We start from the raw sequence: 21,370 nt of genomic DNA, 5'->3' as shown, positions 1-21,370 counted from the left end.
TGAAAAAACAGAAGAGAGAAAGCTTTGTGTTTAAATTTATAATTCAAAATATTTCTTGCTTAAATTAATGAGAAATTTAAGATTAGACCATTGAATAATTAAGATGGTAAAAGAGGGCATGTTAGTAATTGAAAAAAAAAGATCACTAGATCAAACTTTAAATTACTTTTTTTTTTTTTTTGGTTTGAATTCTGTATATTGAGTTTTCTTTCTGTTTTGAGAGATAATGACTTTAGGAGTCTTACTCCTAGCTCTTACATGGGACTTATTCAGCTTAGGCAAAGACTGCTTTAACTCTCCGTCTATTTTTCTATAATTTTCTTCAAACTTTACTTGCAGTAGGGGAGAGTGGGGTCAATTGTAACATTTTTTACTTAACTATTTTTAACTAACAAAAAATCCAATATATTATTAGTATTCATTGACAGACGAGTAAAGTAGACTATCCTCTACTAGAAAAAAAAATAAATACCTAATTTTAAATGTTAATATATTAGTTATTAACAATTTTTGACAGTCGAGCACTTGTTAAAATTGTCCCCACTTACGGGGTCAATTGTAACAGTTCATAAATTCAACTAAAACATAGTTAATTATACATATTATCATAGTTGTGATATATTTCTTTATTGATTAAAATAGTAGTGATATTTTAGGAGTAAAAATAATAATGAGCAGAGACCTAAAGTGTTAAACTTTTAACTTTAGGGGGTTAAGCATTTTAATTTATGCTGTGAAAGGTGATAAATAAAATAATGCACATGCAACATAATATAAATGATAGAGGAAACCATTGGTGGTTCTTAAAGACTTAAGTAATGGTTTGTAAACATAAGATTATTTATTTTCAGCTGTTACAATCGTCCCTTTGCTTATTGTTACAATTGTCCCCAAGATGCCATTTCAGCTTCATTTGTTAAAAACAATGCTAGTTAATTAACAAAACTAATCTTTTTTTTTATTGAAATGTTAATTAAGGTGTCCACTTACATATTCGCTTACTAATTTTTATTTGTTTAAACAAAATTACTTTGTTACAATTACTTTGTTACAATATAATATTCTAATACCAAAAAAAGTACTTGCGTGGCGTGAAAATATCTTTTGTGATCTAACTCTTTCAAAAGTACATAAAAATGATTGCCATCAGGGATGTACATGTAGATTTATTAAATACACCTTGTGCGCCACCTAGGAACCAAATCTGGAACCCGACACTCGAAGTTTTTGCTCTGTTACAATCGTACCCTGTTACAATTGACCCCACTCTCCCCTATTGTTTAATTTTGATACTTATCACATAATACCATTTTTGTTTGGAGCTATATAGCCCCTTCGGATACACGTGATAATAAACTATACAATCTATCCATGTATCAATTTGTGTTTCGTTCAGGGAAATTAAGATGTAACAGAAGCTCGTTCAACCAATAACATGCAAAAATAATTTCTGTCGCAAATAGTGTAAAAAATGCCAAGTATTTATGTCATTCAATTATTTCATTTCAATGCTTAAAATTGTGAATAGTTCATTAAAACATTCATGAATCATCTACACTTTACTCGTCAACAGATTTATGAATCTGGTCTGACGCCGTCAGACCTTTGAAGAACAAGTAACAATAACAATGAATTATCTAACACCGAAATGCATATTTGGACTAACGTGCGATAGTGAGCGAAACCAATCACTATTGTGCCAGAACTTTCGTTTTTTTTTGATAAAAAATAATTTTTTTTTTTTACTGAAGCATGGAATAAATTAAAAATAAAGTTTTTCTTTATTTTTTTTTTCCATTTAAGTAGGGTAACTACAGTGAAACCTCTGGGGAGTGACTACCACAGTAAAGTGGACGTTAATGAAGGTTGATCATTCTTATGGGTTGACTTCAAAATGTTATTCAAGGTACATGATTTTTCGCAAGCTATTTAATCAGTATCATTTCTTTGGTGCTGAAATACTATTATCTATGAATAAAATTTAACGTCAATAATAATGATCCCTACTGATATTTATGAGTAAAAGAAATTAACAATTATGATGACTACTATTTTAAATAAATGAACAGCTATGCTTTTCGTTCGCATTTAATTTCATATTATAGAACGTAGTTAGCTTAAAAAAACGAAAGGAGGTTTGTTTGTAATGCTTGGTTTTTTTCCAAAAAAGCTTTTTTGTTTGAAATTTAACTTTCAACTCTAAAAATAAATCCTTGGATAGTCTCGTCTTTAGTGCGCTCTGACTGCAACATGAGGATGAAGATCTCTTTCAGAGATCGTCAAAAACAGCTATCTAAATGAGAACCTCACTTGGTGCAGAGGTTTACCTGGGAGAGGTTTTGATCGTCTCTCTTACAGGTTTTCTATAACACAAAGTCTATTTGAAAAATTCTGTGCCTCCAACAAGAGGACCTCCCTCACCGTAAATAGAAGAGGTGGCTATATCAGGTGGTCTTTCCGGGAGGTTCCACTGCATTATGATTTTTCCATTTGTTTTAGTTAAACGTATTTTGATATTTTTTATACGTAAAATATTCCTGAAATTTTTAAGGATAAAAAGACAACAGGGGGGGGGGCAAAGGAAATTTCCTTTGTATTAAGACAGTATTAGTAGTAAGCATGCAGAATCTCGTTCTGCTTAGTAATTATTGAAAAATATTATGTTTTAGCTGAATGGAGCTTTGACTATTGGCACATTAGATGGGGCAAATGTTGAAATGAGAGACGAAATGGGACCAGAAAACATTTTTATTTTTGGAATGACTATTGAAGATGTCAAGAAATTGCAAGAGAGAGGGTAAATTATTTTTGACCACTTCATATCAGTTTTCTTTAGTTTTCGTTCCTATTTTTCCTTTTGGACGATGTCTTCAGGTAAACATATGGTTACTCACTCATGAAATTCATCTTTAATCACATTATTTTTTAATTTCGTGCCAAATTGAAACACTTTTAAAAATATTTTTAACTGATGAATAGAAAATCTTAAGATTTATTTTGATGAAAATAGAATGGCGCAACATATGTTTTTTTACTATGTTTTTATCTCGTTGAATGCCATGGGGGTCACCGGTGACCGAAGCCAAGATTATTAGAAACACATAATTCGAGTAAATTTTTAATCCTTTTACTTTTTTTATACTATTATTGTTACTAAAATGGTTTAAAGAAATATCTCATCAAAATATGGAACTCATACTGAGAAAATCATTTTGGCCAGGCAAGCAAGCCGTGTAAAATTAGGGTAGCATTCAAAGTGTGAATAACTGGTGTTTGTGCCTGTCATATTGAAATTTTGCAATTCAATTTTTTACCACTGTTAAAACTAGAACATTCATATTATTGAAGCTCCGCAGTTGATGAGAATGCAAGCTTTGTTCGTTTTGTGACAGTTATAAGAATGCGTTATATCCAACTGTCATAAAAAATAATTAATAGAGTATCTAAATTTTAACTTTTCAATTAATAAGTTTCTAGTTAGCTATTGTACTTCTCTGCTTATAAAAATGCAAGTTAAAATTGTTACCTAAATGTAGCGAGTAAAAATTTTTTTAAGCAAGATTTTGATAATTTTTCAGCTCTACACTAAAAAACTAAGAAGAAAATAGTAAAAAAAAAATTAAACAACGATTTATGTTACTAAAAGCTGAGAAAATAGTTTTATTTCCGTCAGATCAAAATTGAGAATATCACTTTATAAATTTAATATCATAAGGGAAAAACCCCTTCCCTATTGCTTTTGAGTGTTGTTGCCTACAGGTTTTGTTTTGGGTAAGAAAAAAGTTTTTTTTCCCTTTTAATTTACTTTCAAAGATTTCTAATTCATTTCTACAGTTATAATACTACTAATAATAATATAAGAAATTAAACACTTGTTTCTAAAGATCTATTGGGTACTTAGAATTTGATCAGTCCTCCTAAGTTTTTACTTAATAGTTATTACTCTCACCTGACAAATACTTGAATTGGTAATAAATCCGATTTTCACGCGGGCTGGTCTAGTAAAGATTCAGTTTTCGCTGGATTCCTGGTGCCCTATTCCGGTACATCTCGAATTTAGATTAATAAGTTGTCAATATTCAGGTTCTGTTGTTCATACTACTTAATCATGATTAGGGATGTGAAACTTTAATATATCTTAACATTCTATTTGCTTTTCACTGAAGATAGTTTTTACATTATGTTTTTTAATGTGTGAGTAAAATCAAACATCAAACACAGTAAAATAAAATTAACAAATTTTTTTAAAAATACTTTAAGTTTCAAGAAACTATTTGTTTCATTATAACATTTTGTATTTATGATACATTTTCCTATTAACACTTCTGTACCCCAAATAATACTTTTATAAACTCTACAAACTTGCATCCCCAAAGGAAACCTTTTTTTTAAAAACTAGAACTTTATATTCCAAAGGGATTTTTAACTTTTGTTTCATGTTAATGAAGTAAGCAGCAAACCAGTCATATTTCTGTTATAATTTTTAATTTCTCTTATTTTGCTAAACTATTGCTAATACTGACTAGTAAATTTTAAGAAAATGCAAGTGAAAGTGTGATTCTGTAGAAGGTATAAAGTCTGATTGAGAAATTAAGGTTCTTCTAATCGGAGCAAATTAGTTCTTCATATAATTGCTTAGTTAGCGATATTTAAATATAGAAAAGTTTGTTAAGTGTGTTATCTTTAATATTCCAGATACAATGCAATGGACTATTATCAAAGGCTGCCTGAACTAAAACGTGCTATTGATCAGATCAAAGGGGGATATTTCAGTCAACAGAATCCGGATCAGTTTAAGGATCTAGTAGATGTTATTCTGAAATATGATAGGTAAACAAATTTAGTCCTCTAATATGATAAAAAGTTAATTCAGTTGAAAAGCTTGAGGCAATATAATAAGCCTGATTTTGTTATTTATGTCACTTGTCAATCAGCAAGCCTGTTTGTAATCAAACGAATTTTTAAGGGAGAGAGTGGTTATCTTGTTTTTTCAGTGGTGACATCTATGGCTTAAAAAACTACTTCAGCCACACACACGCGTTAAAGCTCGTCTTACAGAAACGACCCAATCACACTCCATTCATCCGCATATCGTAATTTTGACCTGAACCAGAGAACGATCAGTCTTCAATTCAGTACCCAAGAGGTATTTTATTTTATAATTTTATAACCGTCATTGAACAGCCGACCCAATTTTATGAGTTTACGACTACTAATGTTCAACTCCGTAGCCTTGTAATTTTGAACCCAATCCAGAAGACAAGGGAACTCCTAGATCGATTATTGGGAGAAATTTGCCTTCGTGGAGGACTTTTTTGATGGAGCTAACCCGCATTTTCGTTACATAGAGAGGAAGACCACGAGAACCTCCCATGGTTAGCCTGACGGCAAGGGGACTCTAAATGATCCGTCTACTACTGAGGATATTTCTCGTCAGCACTGTGGTCAGTGCAAACCGGATGCGGAATTCGTATCGACTGGGATTCGAACTCAGTTCGCCTCATTGGAAGGCGAGCGCTCTATCCCCTGAGCCATCGCGACTCCCCCAGAGGTATTGATCTGTTATGGGGACTAGGAGGACTTCATAACTCCACTAGATTTAACCTACTCCTGTTACCATTTAATACACGGAAATTATTCTGTGGGATTCGAACTCCTGTTCTCACAAACATGAGCCAAACGTCCTACTAACCAGAGTTGGCCAAAAATGTAATCGATTACATTTTTTGATTACAGTAATCAATTACTTGTAATCAAGATTACAATTTTCAAAAATTTTGATTACAGTTGTAATCATGATTACAATATTGATTACAGTAATCAATTGTAATCGTGATTACAAAGTTTGATTACAGCTGTAATCATGATTACATAGTCGATTACAGTAATCAATTACTTGTAATCATGATTATAATTTTGATTACAGTAATCAATTACTTGTAATCATGATTCCAAGTAATTGCGATTACAAGTAACCACAACAAAAACGATTACGAGTAATTATGATTACAAGTAATCAAAATATATGATTACATGTAATCTAAATACACGATTACAAGACCATTGTATTCTTATAAATGATTATATTTTACAGTAGATAGTAGAATGTATTTCATAATGATACATTTTTCACGTATTAACATGTACTGCATTTTGTACGTATTTGTATACGTACAAATGAATGTAACTAAAATGTATGTACATATGATTTTATCTAGTGCATATGTTCAGACATATTAGTTTCACACACATGTTCATACACTTATATTGTAGGTATAAAATATATGTACGTATGTATGTGCAAACAATGTAGATATGTACATTTATACACAATGAATATATGCATTTTATGCAAATATTTGTGTATATAAAATGTATATCTATGTTCATGTGTGCATGTATATACAAGTTCTTGTGTTTGTACGAACGTACATAAATTGTCTGTACAATGTATGTCCCATGCATGCATGTGAAATTTATTTATGAACAGTATAATATCTGTAGGATGTACAATATATGTATGTATACATGTACATGATATGCATGTCCAGTGTATTTATGTACATATACGTAATATGTTCATGCTCAATGTATGTATCCAACTAGCATAATATATTTGTGTACGATTGTACGTACATTGGGCGTATTTATATTTTACATACATTCGACATGCATAACGTACGTACATACACACATTTGAGATGCATATATTGTACAGATGTATATACATATGGCGTACAGATGTATATTCATATAATGTACATATGATGAAATGATCATATAATGTACATATGATGAAATGATCATATAATGTTCATATAATGTACATATGTGTGTACATATACAGTACATATGTACATAAATATATTGGGCATAATTCTTTCGTACAAATTTTACATTTGTACATGCATGCTATCTCTATCTATGCATATGGTGCAATGTATATATGTCCAATGAATGTATCCACACATGTAGTATGTTCCATGTATGCATATCCATATGTACTATATATGCACGTACAATACATGAATGTATGTACATACATTGCACATGCGTACATACATTACACGTATACATATGTACATTACATTTATGTCTAAATATGTGTACAATGCAATAAATAAAATGCATGTAAGTTAACTTCTAATGACTCAAGCAAGTTAAATGACAAAATTAAACGATATTTAAATTTAGTTTTCAGCTTTAATTGTTCTATATCATTTTGAAATTCTCTGAATAAAAAATTATTTTCAGGTATTTTCATGAAATGTTTGACAATACAGATTTATTTTTTTTATAACATAATGCATGATTCATAGAAATTTTTTAAATGGTAAGAAAAAGGGTAAATTTTATGTGTGGAATTAATATTTAGAAATTCAAAATAAAATTATCGTTTGCTTTCTAAAAAATATGAGGTCGAGTTTCATATGCCTTAGAATAAAATTTAAAACAAATTTTAATAACTTTACTCATATAAATTTTTTTAATGTATGCACAATGTATGTGTATATTGTAATTACATATATTTAAATGTACGCATGTATTTGTACATTACTTGTAATTATGTACATGTATACGTTGTATGTACATGCGTACATTGTGCATATAACTGTTTTTTTGTACAACCATGCATTACATGCGCATAAGTATTAACAAAGTATGTAGTTATACAAGTACATACGTAAGTTGTACATAAGTACATACTTTGCGTGCACATATATCGATGTACATCTAAATATGCATGTATACATGTACGCATTTTATTTACGCAAATATGTGCATTTATTGCACCTTTAAATAACATTCTTACATATTGTACGTAAATACGTACAATTTTATATACATACGTACATTGTATATATGTACTATTATCGTAAATTTATACAATATATGTACTTAAGTACATGAAAGCATGCAAACGCATAAACATTCTTTTCATATACGTTCATACATGCATTGTCTTTGTATACAAAGATACAAAACATTGCCTTTTTGTACAAACTAACATACATGCCTACATGTATCATAATTGCATAATTATATGTACTAAGCATATGCGCATTGCATTAAGTATATTACAATATAATTATGAATATTGTACGTACAAACAACGTCTGTGCATACATTGTATGTATAGGAATCGCAAATTGTACGTTCATGCATGCGTAGATTCTATGTACATAAAAATATGTAAACACGTGAATACTTACTACATAAAAAATTTGACTATAGTATACAATCGTAATAACTTGTAATCGTATAGTTTGATTACAAGTAATCACAATTACATGTAATCACAATTACATGTAATCACAATTACATGTAATCAAATTATATGTAATCATGATTACATGTAATCATATATTTTGATTACTTGTAATCATAATTACTCGTAATCGTTTTTGTTGTGATTACTTGCAATCGCAATTACTTGGAACCATGATTACAAGTAATTGATTACTGTAATCAAAATTGTAATTATGATTACAGCTGTAATCAAAATTTTTTGAAAGTTGTAATCGCGATTACAAGTAATTGATTACTTGTAATCGTGATTGCAAGTAATTGATTACTGTAATCAAAATTGTAATCATGATTACAGCTGTAATCAAAATTTTTCGAAAGTTGTAATCAAGATTACAAGTAATTGATTACTACTTGTAATCGTGATTACAAGTAATTGATTACGTAGCTGTAATTATCTGTAATCAATTACAGTTGTAATCGTTTACTGTAATCAACGGCCAACTCTGCTACTAACCAGGCGATCTCAGCCTTCATTTTTAAATTGTTCGAAGGGGGTGTTAAGACTTAAAACACCTCCATTTCCATATAGGGAATAAGATGTCTCTGTATCTCGTAATCTAGAGGAAATTCCAGGTATTTGTAAAGTATGTATTTAGAAAATTTTCCAAGTTTAAATTAAGTTCATAAGATATAACTTTGCTGTTCAATTGTGTTTTTAGTGAAATGAATAATTTTGGAAACATGACTTTTCATTTGAGAATCTTTTTAATGAATAAAGGGATTATATTGCAAGTTTTTATATATTTATAGTGTATTCTGCATTTTCAACCACTGCATACGTAAAAGCATTAAAACCTGTTTGATTGCTTTAGAAAACCCAAAAGGAGTTGAAATTTAAATTATCAGAAGCTCCTCCATATTTAATAATATAATGGATGTTTTCAGTGTGGCCTTCTTCGGCAGTGATTCTTCTGATTTTAATGAAATTTCTTTTTCTTTCTAGTTTTATTATCTATCTTAAACCACTCATGAATATATTTTTTTCGATCTCAATTTAATAAGGCTTTTAATATATATATATTAACGGTGGTGATTGCGGTGAACCTTGTATAGTTTAAAAATAAAGGATTCGAAACAAGAAATTAGAAGGAATTCCCGGAATTTAAAAGGTTAAAAGATCAATCGTTTGTAACTGAACATACTATCTTTTACTGAACTAACTCCTACAAAACTCCTAAAACCAAAAATGTCATTATTATTTGACTTGAACTGAAGATCTAATTTTTCCTTTATACTTGCAGATTTTATGTTTTGGCTGACTATGAAGATTATATGAAATGCCAAGAAAAAGTTAACGAGACTTATCTGGTAAGAAAGTGCTATTTAGCATTTTTTTTAAAATTTTTTTTATAAGTAACTGAAGCAAATGAAGTTGGAAGATTATCGGTTTCTCAGAAAAGTTTTATTATTGTTTACGCGAGTTCATTTAAATTTACGCGAATGCTTTATCATTAACTAGAACAAGGCAAAACGACTGCAAAAAGGTGAGATATTTAAAATTATAGAAAATTTATTTTTGTCTTTAATTTTTAAGTTATAAAGCGCACAGATTACATCAAAAAGGAAAAATATATATTATATTTTACTTATATATATATATATATTATAGTTATAAGATGCATGTTGTTTGATCATTATGCATTTTAGAACAATAATTTATGTACTAAATTAACTTTTTTTGTAACTAGGGTATTTAAAAATATAATTATTAATCATCGCAAGTTGATACAGTTTTTAAAATAAGAGATTGTAAAAAATAGCACTTATTGCCGATTTTCATTGTTTTGTAGTGAAATGTGTCTAATGTTCTTATTTGAATACTGTGCAATAACAATGCAATTTTTCTCTTCTGCTTAAAATAATTATTACAAATTTAAGCATTCTTTTCATTATGAAACAATAATTGAAGCATATGAAGTTGAAAGATATTTAGTTTCTCAGAAATGTTTGTATAATTTACATAAGGGTTTTACCATTAGTTTAACTGGAAAAAGGTGAAAAAAATTGAAAAGGCCAGGCGTTCACAATTATCGAAATTGATTTTGTATTAATTTAAATTATAAAATACACATATTAATACAAAAAGAGAAGAAAAAAATCTTATTATAGGGAATATTAAGATGCATGATGCTGGATAATTATTCATATAGAACAATAATTTCATACATTAAATTACTATTTTTTGTAATTATGATATTTTGAAAATATTATAAAGCAATCATCGCCAGCGAATGTAATTTTCTTTAAAGCGTAAAAAATAGCACGCATTGCAATTTTCCATTACATTGTAGTGACTTGTATATAATCTTATCTGAATGTTGTGCAACTACGATGTAATTTGTCTTTTTGTTTGTAATAAAAATAATAAATTGAATAAAATATAATAAAATTTTCCCGGCAGAATGGAACTAAATGGACAGAAATGGCTATAAATAATATTGCAACTGCTGGATTTTTCTCGAGTGACAGAACCATTTCTGAATATGCAAAAGATATTTGGGGTGTGACACCATCTAGAGAGAAGCTGCCAGATCCCCATGAACCCGCTGAATTACAAGATTCGAAAAAGAACACTAAAGGAAAATAGAGCTTAGTTTAAAATTTTCTCAGGAATTTTATTTTGATCGAAATGTATATTTTTGATGTTTATCTTTAAGAGTTATATTGTAGAATTTTTTTTTTCTTGTTGATTAAAATATTTACTCAATTTTGTCGTTATCAATTTCAATGAACTTAGAAAATTCGAATTGGTATCTTGCGAAAAATAAAACCTATTTTTGTAGTTTATTTTATACAAGATACAGAGTGTCCCATATTAGATTGACGAAGTTCAAACATTTGTTACAGGGCAAGAGTTAAAGTTTAAAAAAAAAACAATTTTTGAATTTATAAACTTTCAAAAAAAGGATTAAAACGATTGACGAAGGACAAATCGTCAAAATATGATGTGCAGATTGCGACTACCTCTCATATTTCGAGGGTCAAAAGTCCTAACCTGTGAAAAATTACTTTTTTCAGAGAAGAAATTTTTTTTGTCTGATTTTGGGGCTTAAAATTTCGTCTGCCTTAATTTGCACTTTTAAAGATAGTTCCTCAAAGCATTCAGATTGACACCCAGTACGTTAAAATACACTTTTTAGATGTAGAGTTCTTCTGATTTTCTTTTTTTGATCATTTTTTACTAATATGCTATATTAATTGCTTAAAAGGGGATTTTAAGTACACAGTGTCGACATTGACTTGTATATTGAGGGTTTGAAAGTTAAAATCTTTCAATAAAAGAATTTCAGAGATGGTTTTTCTTTTGGTTTTATTTTGTAACTTGCAGCATGATCTGCATTAATTAATTCAAACTTGACGATTCATTAATAAATTAAAATGAATTCTTAGTAACTTTGAAAATTTTATCTGTAGACCAAAAGCTTTTTAAAATATTCAATTTGATATTTTGTGCATTATACATTTTGTTTCTTAGGATTATTAACACTTTTTAAAAATGTTTTAGGAGTTACCAAATTATGCAAAGAATATCCCCAACCATTGTAATGCAATAAAATAAGTGTACTAGTCAAAAAATGCTTTATTGCGAAACGTACTAAGAATACAATGCTTTCAAAAGGGTACTATGCTTACAACTGAGTCAATACTAAGAGTAGGGGAGAGTGGGGTCAATTGTAACATTTTTTACTTAACTATTTTTAACTAACAAAAAATCCAATATATTATCAGTATCAATTGACAGACGAGTAAAGTAGACTATTCTCTACTAGAAAAAAAAAATAAATACCTTATTTTAAATGTTATTATATTAGTAATTAACAATTTTCGACAGTCGTGCACTTGTTACAATTGTCCCCACTTACGGGGTCAATTGTAACAGTTCATAAATTCAAATAAAACATAGTTAATTATACATATTATCATAGTTGTGATATATTTTTTTATTAATCAAAATAGTAGTGATATTTTAGGAGTAAAAATAATAATGAGCAGAGACCTAAAGGGTTAAACTTTTAACTTTAAGGGGTTAAAAATTTTAATTTATGCTGTGAAAGGTGACAAATAAAATAATGCACATGCAACATAATATAAATGATATAGGAAACTATTGGTGGTTCTTAAAGAGTTAAGTAATTGTTTGTAAGCATAAGATTATTTATTTTCAGCTGTTACAATCGTCCCTTTACTTATTGTTACAATTGTCCCCAAGACGCCATTTCAGCTTCATTTGTTAAAAACAATGCTAGTTAATTAACAAAACTAATCTTTTTTTTCTGAAATGTTAATTAAGGTGTCCACTTACATATTCGGTTAATAATTTTTATTTATTTAAACAAAATTACTTTGTTGCAATATAATATTCTAATACCAAAAAAATTACTTGCGTAGCGTGAAAATATCTTTTGTGATGTAACTCTTTCAAAAGTACCTAGAAATGGTTGCCAGCAGGGGTGTATATGTAGATTTATTAAATACACCTTGTGCGCCACCTAAGAACCAAATCTAAAACCCGACACTCGAAATTTTTGCTCTGTTACAATCGTACCCTGTTACAATTGACCCCACTCTCCCCTACAGCATTTTCAGAGTGAATCATATTTTACAAAGATAAGTAACTTAAAGATTTAAGATAAGTTACATTAAAGTAACCAAAGATAAGTTACTTTAAAGTATAAGAAATGCAGTTGGGTGCTGTGTCCTTGCCCCATATAAAAAATGATCATTCCAAGTATTTTTCTTGTCAACTCTGCTGAGACAATTTTCAATATTTTTGTTTTATTCTTTACTTTCCATGCCTTACGATATAAGTCTGATTACGAAAAAATTTAAAATCGAAGGTTCTTTTTGTTTGAGAAATAATTTTTAAAGTTAGATTAAAGAAATCAACAACCGAAATTTTTACCTACATAGTTTTAAATGTAACACTATAACGTAAGGTTTAATTCTAGAAAAAGTTTTTAATGAATTTTTTTAAGCAACTTTACATAAAATGGTTAAAAAGTAAAAACTTATGACCCTAGATTGGTGATAACGGTTGCAGCTGGCTAAACATTGCCTTGTTCTAGGCATTGGGGGCTGAAGAAGAAAAAAAGATCAAATTTAATCACTTAAAAATGAATAGAACACCCATTAACTTTTCAATAAAAAATACAAAAGTCAAAGACAAACCTAAGATAGAGAATATTTTTAATTGACGCCATTTAAAATCAACATTTTGCTATATAGTGCATTTGAATAAGTAAATATTAGCTCACTTCGTGTAGTAATTTGATATTAAAAAGGGTATTTTATGTTTAGTATTATATATTCAGACATATATTCAAGCAAATTTGTTATAATATTCAGTAAGTTTTATTATAGCTAGTATTATATATTCTAAAAATGTTTTATTAAAATTATACATATTTTATTGTTAAATAGTTTTCTAAATGATAATTAAAAAATAATAGTTGAAATTTAGTTACAAAAATTTTAAGTACAGAAGTTCAATACATTTAAATGTCTTAAAATCGTATCGTCTTGTAGATGTATTAGTAGAATACGAACATTTGGAATTTTCATCGAGGTCAAAATTGATTTTTTTCTTTAGTCGCTGACGCCTGTTAACCTTCGTGTTTGTTTTTTGAGCTTATTTTTATATCGCTAAAACATTCAAAGAACTTCTAAGTAAACCTTTGAGTTGAATTAACAGTAAGCTGGTACATGTTGCTTCCCTAGATTATGACAATTTCTTGAAGTTAAAAAGATAAGGAACCTTTTATGAGTTCGGATGTATTCCTGGATGGATTTTTGAGTTGTTCTCTTAGAATGCGATAGTCTGACTAGTAGGGTATTGGGCACATGTCCGAGAGGGAGTGTGTTCAATCCCAGCCGGCCAAAGACTGCCGGCGTATAAAATGGTAACTTGTGCAAGCTAAATCTGTTGGAGTCGCATAGTACTCCAAGTTCCCATAACAATTTCGAAACCTTTGGGGATATTGGATTGGATTGATCGTGCTCTGGTTCAAGTCAAAATTACAATTTGTGTGAATATGTACTTCGTGTAAAACAAACTGGATGTGACGTATGTATGCGGTCTCATCCTCAGGGATGTTTCCTAAACCGTCGCCAACAACTTTAGTGCGACGTAAATAAACACGGTTCCCAGCAGATCACCGAAGTCAACACATCACTGGCTGCGGTCAGTGTGCGGGTGGGTGACCACTTGGATCAGTCTGTGTAGGGACCGAGGGTGTGCGGTATTGGTCCTCGTTAAACTGTTCTACCGTAAAGTGCTCGACTTCGCGTGCAGGTCGTTGGGCTACCGAAGTGGAGGTGACCCCTCCGCAGTGGATCAAAATTATGATGGCATGTCTTAGGATCATCCTCAAGGATGTTTCCCAGACTGTCACCAATAGCCTATTGTGCAGCTCTAGTGCGACGTAAATGAACAATTACAACTATTACTTCTCATTTTTACTGGAACAAAAAATTTGATAATATATCGCAATTTGTACTGTAATGATTACCGTAAAATCACTGAGTCACTCTAATTAAGTAAATATTTCTGTAAAAATTACGGTATAATGTTTAATGGTAAAAATGATTCTACGTTAAACTGCATTTTACGGATGATGCATACCGTAATTTGATCAGGAATTTTTTTACAGTGTAGTTGACATGTTCAGAACTCTCTATACAAGATACTCGCTTCTTAAACCCACCACGAAAGAATAATTTAAACAAAACAGTTTTTTTTTAAAAAACCACAAAGCTCCCAATAAAAAATTAAATAAAGATGAAAATAAATAAATACACAAGACAAGAGAACAGATTAGTTAAGACAAATATCGAATAGTTATTTAAATCTGAATTAATTTTCACTTACATTTGAAGACTTCCACCACTAATCGCTTTAAAAATTCATGAAAATTAGATTAAATTCATTTATATTGCTATAAATATTTTAATTATGTGACACTTTCTGTGGGTGTCACATAATTAAACTGTGCTACCGTAAAGTGCTCGACTTCGCGCGCAGGTCGTCGAGCTACCGAAGCGGGGGTGCCATCCCCTTCGCAGAGGATCAAAATTGTGATGGCATGTCTTCGGATCATCCTCCGGGATGTTTCCCAGACCGTCGTCAATAGCCCATTGTGCAGCTCTAGTGCGACGTAAATTAACAACAACAACAGCGACGTAAATAAAAAAAAGACGCTAAAAAATGATCCTCTTGTTCATGTTTCGTTTTCTTGTCATGGGTTATTAAGCAGTTTTTTTGCACCGAATACAGAGGTCTGTATATGTACAAGAAATAAATTTAAAAGATAAAAATTTTGTAATGGTGCTGTTTCACAGTACATGCGAAAGAAAAAAAGCCTTCGTTTTTTTTCAATACTTCGACGGAAAAAGTTATCAGAATGAAAAAATTTCAAAATAAATTTGGAAAATAATAGTTTATAGAAAAACCGCCTTGCCTATATGAGAAACAATGCAATACATTTAAAAGAAAGTTTCATTCATAACAGTGGATTACAACAATGGATTTCCGTATTTCCGATGTTGGACACAAACTTAACCTCGTAGAAAGTAGAGTACAAATCATTGCCCTCTTTGAATTAATAGAATACAAATGCTCATACGTACAGGCATGCTCTAAATTCTATGTACATAGAAAGATGCATCAGACAACATTTAAAATGCAAATTTTAAGATGCAAAAAGGCCAACTCAATTAATTCAATCAGTGCCACAAAAGGCAATCCAAAAAATAACCCAAGATTTCCACCAATAATACTTAAAAGTTCCCAAGTGTAATATTTACTTTTGTGTCGAAAAATCTTTCTATCAGATGTATCATAAACAATTTCAATCGATGCAAAGTTTTTTCTGAAGTCTCTTATTTCTTCTGAACGGTTAAGTTTAACTTTCAAATACTTATTAAAGTAACTTTTTGATGGCCAAACTGTTTTAGACATTTGCGTATGATAATTTGTCGTTACGCAGTCCAACGGACAATCGCAAACGACGCCTCCATTTATCGTTGTGTTTCTTATGGTGTTGAACAAACATCTAAGGTGATCCAAGTTTGTCATGTTACAATATGTTCCATAATAATACTTTGTTTGAATAGTCGGGTCAACGCAGTTACACCACTTATTGTTTTGTTTTTGAATGCATTCATAAGCACACTCAATTTTGTTAGTTGAAAGCGCTCTATAATCTTTACACCCATCTTGATACGGGGACGGTAATCTTTCTACATCAGTACTTGTGACTTTTATAGATGTCTTAAATCCTGGACTGATATGAAATCCTTTTTCTGAAACCATCGTAGCCTCATGTTTGTCATGAATAATAATTTTTGCTCCAATACTTGGTGATATAGATTCGTTATATGAATCTGTATCTAAACTTAAAATCATCTGTAACGAGTTGTCAGATGAAAATTTTAGCTCTCTGTTATGGGAATCAGAAAAGTTATGCCCGTGTAAACAGTATCCATATTTGAAAGTTTTAAGAGCATCAAATTCAGCTGGAGAACACTTTTCTCCATTAAACAAGCAATGAATATAAAGATCCTTTGCATCTTTTTCTGAAAAAAAAGCATCATCACTCATGCTTGAAAAAATGTTTATTAATTTCAATGCATCCATTTTATTCTTATCCGATGAATCATTTGATTCAAGATTAAGGTAGCCCTGAAACCAACTAAGACCTTCAGATATATATTGAACTTCGTTAATTTGAAGTCGTGAAAAAGGTTTCATTTTAATTCGGTTTAAATTGCAGAAAGTAATAGAAGGAAAGGGTACTTGTTTTTCCTCCTGAATTAAATCGACTATTACAGGATATTCAAAATACAGTTTTGTGAAATTTGATATTTGATAAAATAATATTAGAAACCCTAACATTAAAACTGACATCCATATTAATTTCAGGGTTTTATTGTCAGCATCAAATATTTTAGAAAAAAGAGCGTTTTTCGGTTTGGAAAGTATAGTGAATTGAATTTTTCTCTTAATATCAATAAGATGTCGTTTGGATGGTTTCATGTTTACTGTTGGGTATGATAATCGAATTATAACTTTTTATTCAACTTGAAATACTTCTTTGGGAGGTTTGTAAGGTAGATTTTAAATTTCCATATGCATTGTAGTAGAGAATGGCACCGAAAAAGAAATTTTACTTTATTCATTTGTTTATTTTAGATATAATCTTCATTTCTTGAATTTATCGGAAAAATGAAACAAACGTCATTTAAATGCGAAAATTATCGAACGATGTTATGCAAGCACTTTTTATAAAACAATTTGTCTAAAAGAATCTGCATACAAAATGACAAGTAATTTTATCTTCAAACATAATCTCGGAATTTATGATCGAAGATGTAATCACCATATGGTGTATGCCATAAGCGCAGCACATATAATAAACAGAGATCTGTTAAATTGCACGTGCAAGCTTTTATAAATCTTCAAAAATAAGTACAACATGCATTCTTTTTCGGACAAAGTAGACGTTACTCTTATTTATTTTAATGAAGTTTTTATTGTATGTAGTACTTTTTACAAGACTAAGGCTCTAACTTGACTAATTTATCTGTGATATGTCCTTATAAGGGTTTTAAATCTTAGTAAGTGATTTTCCATCAGCTTGTCAGCACTGAGTGTAAGTTTTTACTGTACTATCATTTGTTCTGATATAACAACTTCAAAGTGTTATTAATGGAGTCTAATGGAATTACCGATTTTATTACCCATGGAGTTCAATGGATTTATTGATTTTTTTATCCATGGAGTTTGATGAATTTATCCATCCGACTTCATTATCCATTGGCTTTTGTCCCATATGCTTTTTAGTGGTTATTGTTTTCTGATGAATTTATTGAAAGTTTACTTTATCACTCTTCGTGCATTATCCATTTCATGACCAAGCCTGAAGATGTCAAGTTGCTTTGAATTTAAATGTTATACCAAGAACAAAAATTTATAAAATAAAGCTTTATGCGGTACATAAATAACACAAAAGTGTAGGAAGAGTTTGGTTTTCTAAAGGTAATTCCATTGGATAACATATTCCAAATAACATATTCTCGGTAGAAGGAGTTTGCTTTAAATGCGTATTTTCCATTAGTTATATCTGAAAATACAAGCCAATTTGCTTCTCTTTGTGGGAACATTAAAGTTTAAATGAACGATTCAATTTTTTTGTAAATTTGATTTAAGGTTATATTTTCCATCAATTCATATCAGCACAAAAGTTTATATTATTAAATGTCTATTAAAGGCTGCATAAGGAGGTGCCATTTGAATTTTTTTAAAAACAGACGAAATTAATATAATTATATTTTATTCATCTGACAAAATAAATTAATATATTTTAAGAAAAACGTCATTTTACAGGCGAAAATTGTCATTTTCATTAATTGCAGTCATTTACATTCTGTCCATTTTAGATTAAGCTAAAATGAATCACAACCATTAACTACTAATCACTTACGCAAAGTAATAAGTTACTAATCTCTTAAGTATTTTTAAATTATAAAAAAAAAATCGATAAACTATAATGAAATATAATGGGCGTAGAACAAATGGAATTTTATAAAAGTCCTTTTGGTAGTAAACTATAAACTATATTTGAAATAAATATTCTACAGTTTAATGACTGAATTCCCAATTTTAAAGATAATTGACAAACAATTTGCGAAATTAAAATCGTGAATTGTTTAATTTTATTTTTTAAAAAAAATAAGAAAACTCTTTCAATTGTTACAAACTAATTATTTTAAAAGCTTAGTTTTGAGTGAGAAATAGTAGGATTTTTTAAAACATAATTTCTTTTAGTTTTTTAGCGTAAATTGTCTATGAGAAAATGATTCATTCTCAAAATGAACTTAGTATTTACGTAGCATAAACGCTCTTTTATTATGAATTTGGTAAAAGCCTTTTTTTTTTTTAAATTGAGACTTATTGCACTCCTAGAAAACTCGTTTATTTTAGTTCTTATAACATTATCTGTCGCTGAATAATCGGTCTGCAACGTGTAATTGATAGTTTGAGGGTCAAAACTGTAGTTACACTAATCACTGATACAGAACCAGTACTTCTTTGCTAATAAGTTAATTTTTTTACTACTGTATTTTTGATAGAGTTTGCTTACCAAATGTTAGAGACCCTTTCATAAAAGACGCGTTTTTCTCATGTTGTTTTCTATAAGAATGGGATAATTGAGTGCCCACACAAGGCCTAATACAAATCAACTGCTGCCAAATTTTTTCTGGACTTCGATATGTTAATAGAGAGGGAGCGTTTATTTTGACCTTTCTTACAGAATGGATTAAGTTAAATACGTTTTATAACGTAACGTAGCGTAAACGTATTTTACTTAACGTATGTTTAAGCAAATGAATTAAGTTAAATAGGTTAATGCTAGACGCCTGCAAAATGTTGAGATTAAATTGATCATAGAACTTTTAGCATTTATTTTTCCTTTCTATGTCCAGATTATTGTAAAATTAATATAACTTGCATATAAAAAATAATTCAAGATAATAAATACATACTTGAAACAAAAGTAATTTGTAAAATTTCAACTAAATAAAAATGAGTATGCTTTTTACTGAAAATTTAAAAGATATGTTTTCAAATATATTTATTATAATTGTGGTAACTAATATAAATTAGACACTTCAATTGAAATTGAATTTGAAGTATTTTCTTAATAAATATGCATTTTTTATTTAATAGCTGAAGAGGTAAAAAAATATCCCATCTAGGAACTTTGAAACACTTAAAATTAGTGAAAAAGATTTGTTTCCAGGTGTTTTCCTTATCACCTCTTTTAATATAATTGTAAATTTATTTATTAGCCAAATGAAGTTAAGATGCTCTTACTAAGCATTATATAAAGGGCAGCATTTAAAATTATATAGAGAAGGAATTTCAAGGGCATCGTGCTTCAGATTTCGTTAGATTATGTATTTTATATTTGAATTCATATTTTGTGTTTTTAAGTTCTGATCGTAGCATGGTCTACAGATTTGCTGTTCGTCACATTGTTATTACGAAACCCAGCAGTACTTTTAAAGGTATGTGCTGCAGTTTGCTGCTGATAAGTTACAACACTTTTTATTTTTATATAGATTTATATATACATGTATAATATTGCATTCTATGTATATATATATATATATATATATATATATATATATATATATATATATATATATATATATATATATATATATATATATATATATATATATATATATATATATATATATATATATATATATATATATATATATATATATATATATATATATATATATATATATATATATATATAATAATAATAATAATAATAATGTGGGTCCATTAACGAGGAAAGTGAGTTAAAAAGACATGAAAACGTTTTTGGTTGTCTGATAAAATTGAGCAGATAAAGGCTTTTATTATAAACACCTTCAAACATCATCCAATTATCAAACTGCTTTTGATATTTTTTTATCCCGTCTTCCTTAATAGTTTTTCTTTATAATTCGATATTTGTTAGTTTTATTCACTTCAATTTCAATTCACTTTAATTTCAATCCTAATACGTTTTATATTATTATGTTTTCTGCTCATAATGTGTCTCCTAATGTTTCTTTTATTTATTTGAAATGTTTGACCAAACTACCTAACGGCATAAGATTAAATTGGTCTACAGTAAATGATTCTCTGTTTTTTTTTTAATTTAAAATTTAATGAAAATGTTTTCGAGTGAAACATGGCTTCGAAAAAACTAATTAAATGTTTTTTTTCATAGTTACATTATTACTAAATTTTTGAGTCAATATTAAACTGTAGTTTTAATGAGCTATTTTGAATATGCAATGTTGCTGAAATAAATTAATATAATTATCTTGGTATCGAATTTTGTAAATGATTTTAACAATTTCAAAAAGGATTTAAATAAATGATTTAAGCAATATCTCACTGCAATATTTTTCGACTAGGTTTCTTGTATTCAACACAGTATAACCCAGATAATGAGATGTATTCGATTGGCAAAAACAACTTTGTATTCCTCATAAA

General features: G+C 29.1%; 2 protein-coding genes across 2 annotated transcripts in view; one reads left to right on the top strand and one right to left on the bottom strand.

The window, feature by feature from the left end:
- LOC107444046 (glycogen phosphorylase) overlaps positions 1 to 11,017 on the top strand; it is a 39,219-nt gene extending 28,202 nt beyond the window's left edge. The window contains exons 15-18 of the mRNA XM_016058096.4: positions 2,670 to 2,797; positions 4,696 to 4,830; positions 9,552 to 9,618; positions 10,712 to 11,017. Of these exons, the coding sequence (XP_015913582.1) occupies positions 2,670 to 2,797; positions 4,696 to 4,830; positions 9,552 to 9,618; positions 10,712 to 10,897 (516 nt within the window). The 3' untranslated portion in view covers positions 10,898 to 11,017. The remainder of the gene's footprint in view (positions 1 to 2,669; positions 2,798 to 4,695; positions 4,831 to 9,551; positions 9,619 to 10,711) is intronic.
- A 4,956-nt stretch (positions 11,018 to 15,973) lies between these two features.
- LOC147807788 (acid-sensing ion channel 1-like) lies at positions 15,974 to 17,059 on the bottom strand. Its single transcript, XM_087166815.1, has one exon. It carries the CDS (start codon positions 17,057 to 17,059, stop codon positions 15,974 to 15,976), a length of 1,086 nt encoding a protein of 361 aa, XP_087022941.1.
- Between the last annotated feature and the right edge of the window lie 4,311 nt (positions 17,060 to 21,370).

Source organism: Parasteatoda tepidariorum, chromosome 6, assembly GCF_982258835.1.
Source record: "Parasteatoda tepidariorum strain Cologne lab strain chromosome 6, Ptep-v5.0, whole genome shotgun sequence".
In the NCBI taxonomy this organism is placed as follows: domain Eukaryota; kingdom Metazoa; phylum Arthropoda; class Arachnida; order Araneae; family Theridiidae; genus Parasteatoda; species Parasteatoda tepidariorum.
Note: the sequence above shows the minus strand (reverse complement) of the source record. Positions and strands in the feature narration are given on the sequence as shown.

Excerpts from the sequence above, each read along its gene's own strand:
- LOC147807788 (XM_087166815.1), bottom strand. The coding sequence starts at position 17,059 with ATGAAACCTTTTTCACGACTTCAAATTAACGAAGTTCAATATATATCT.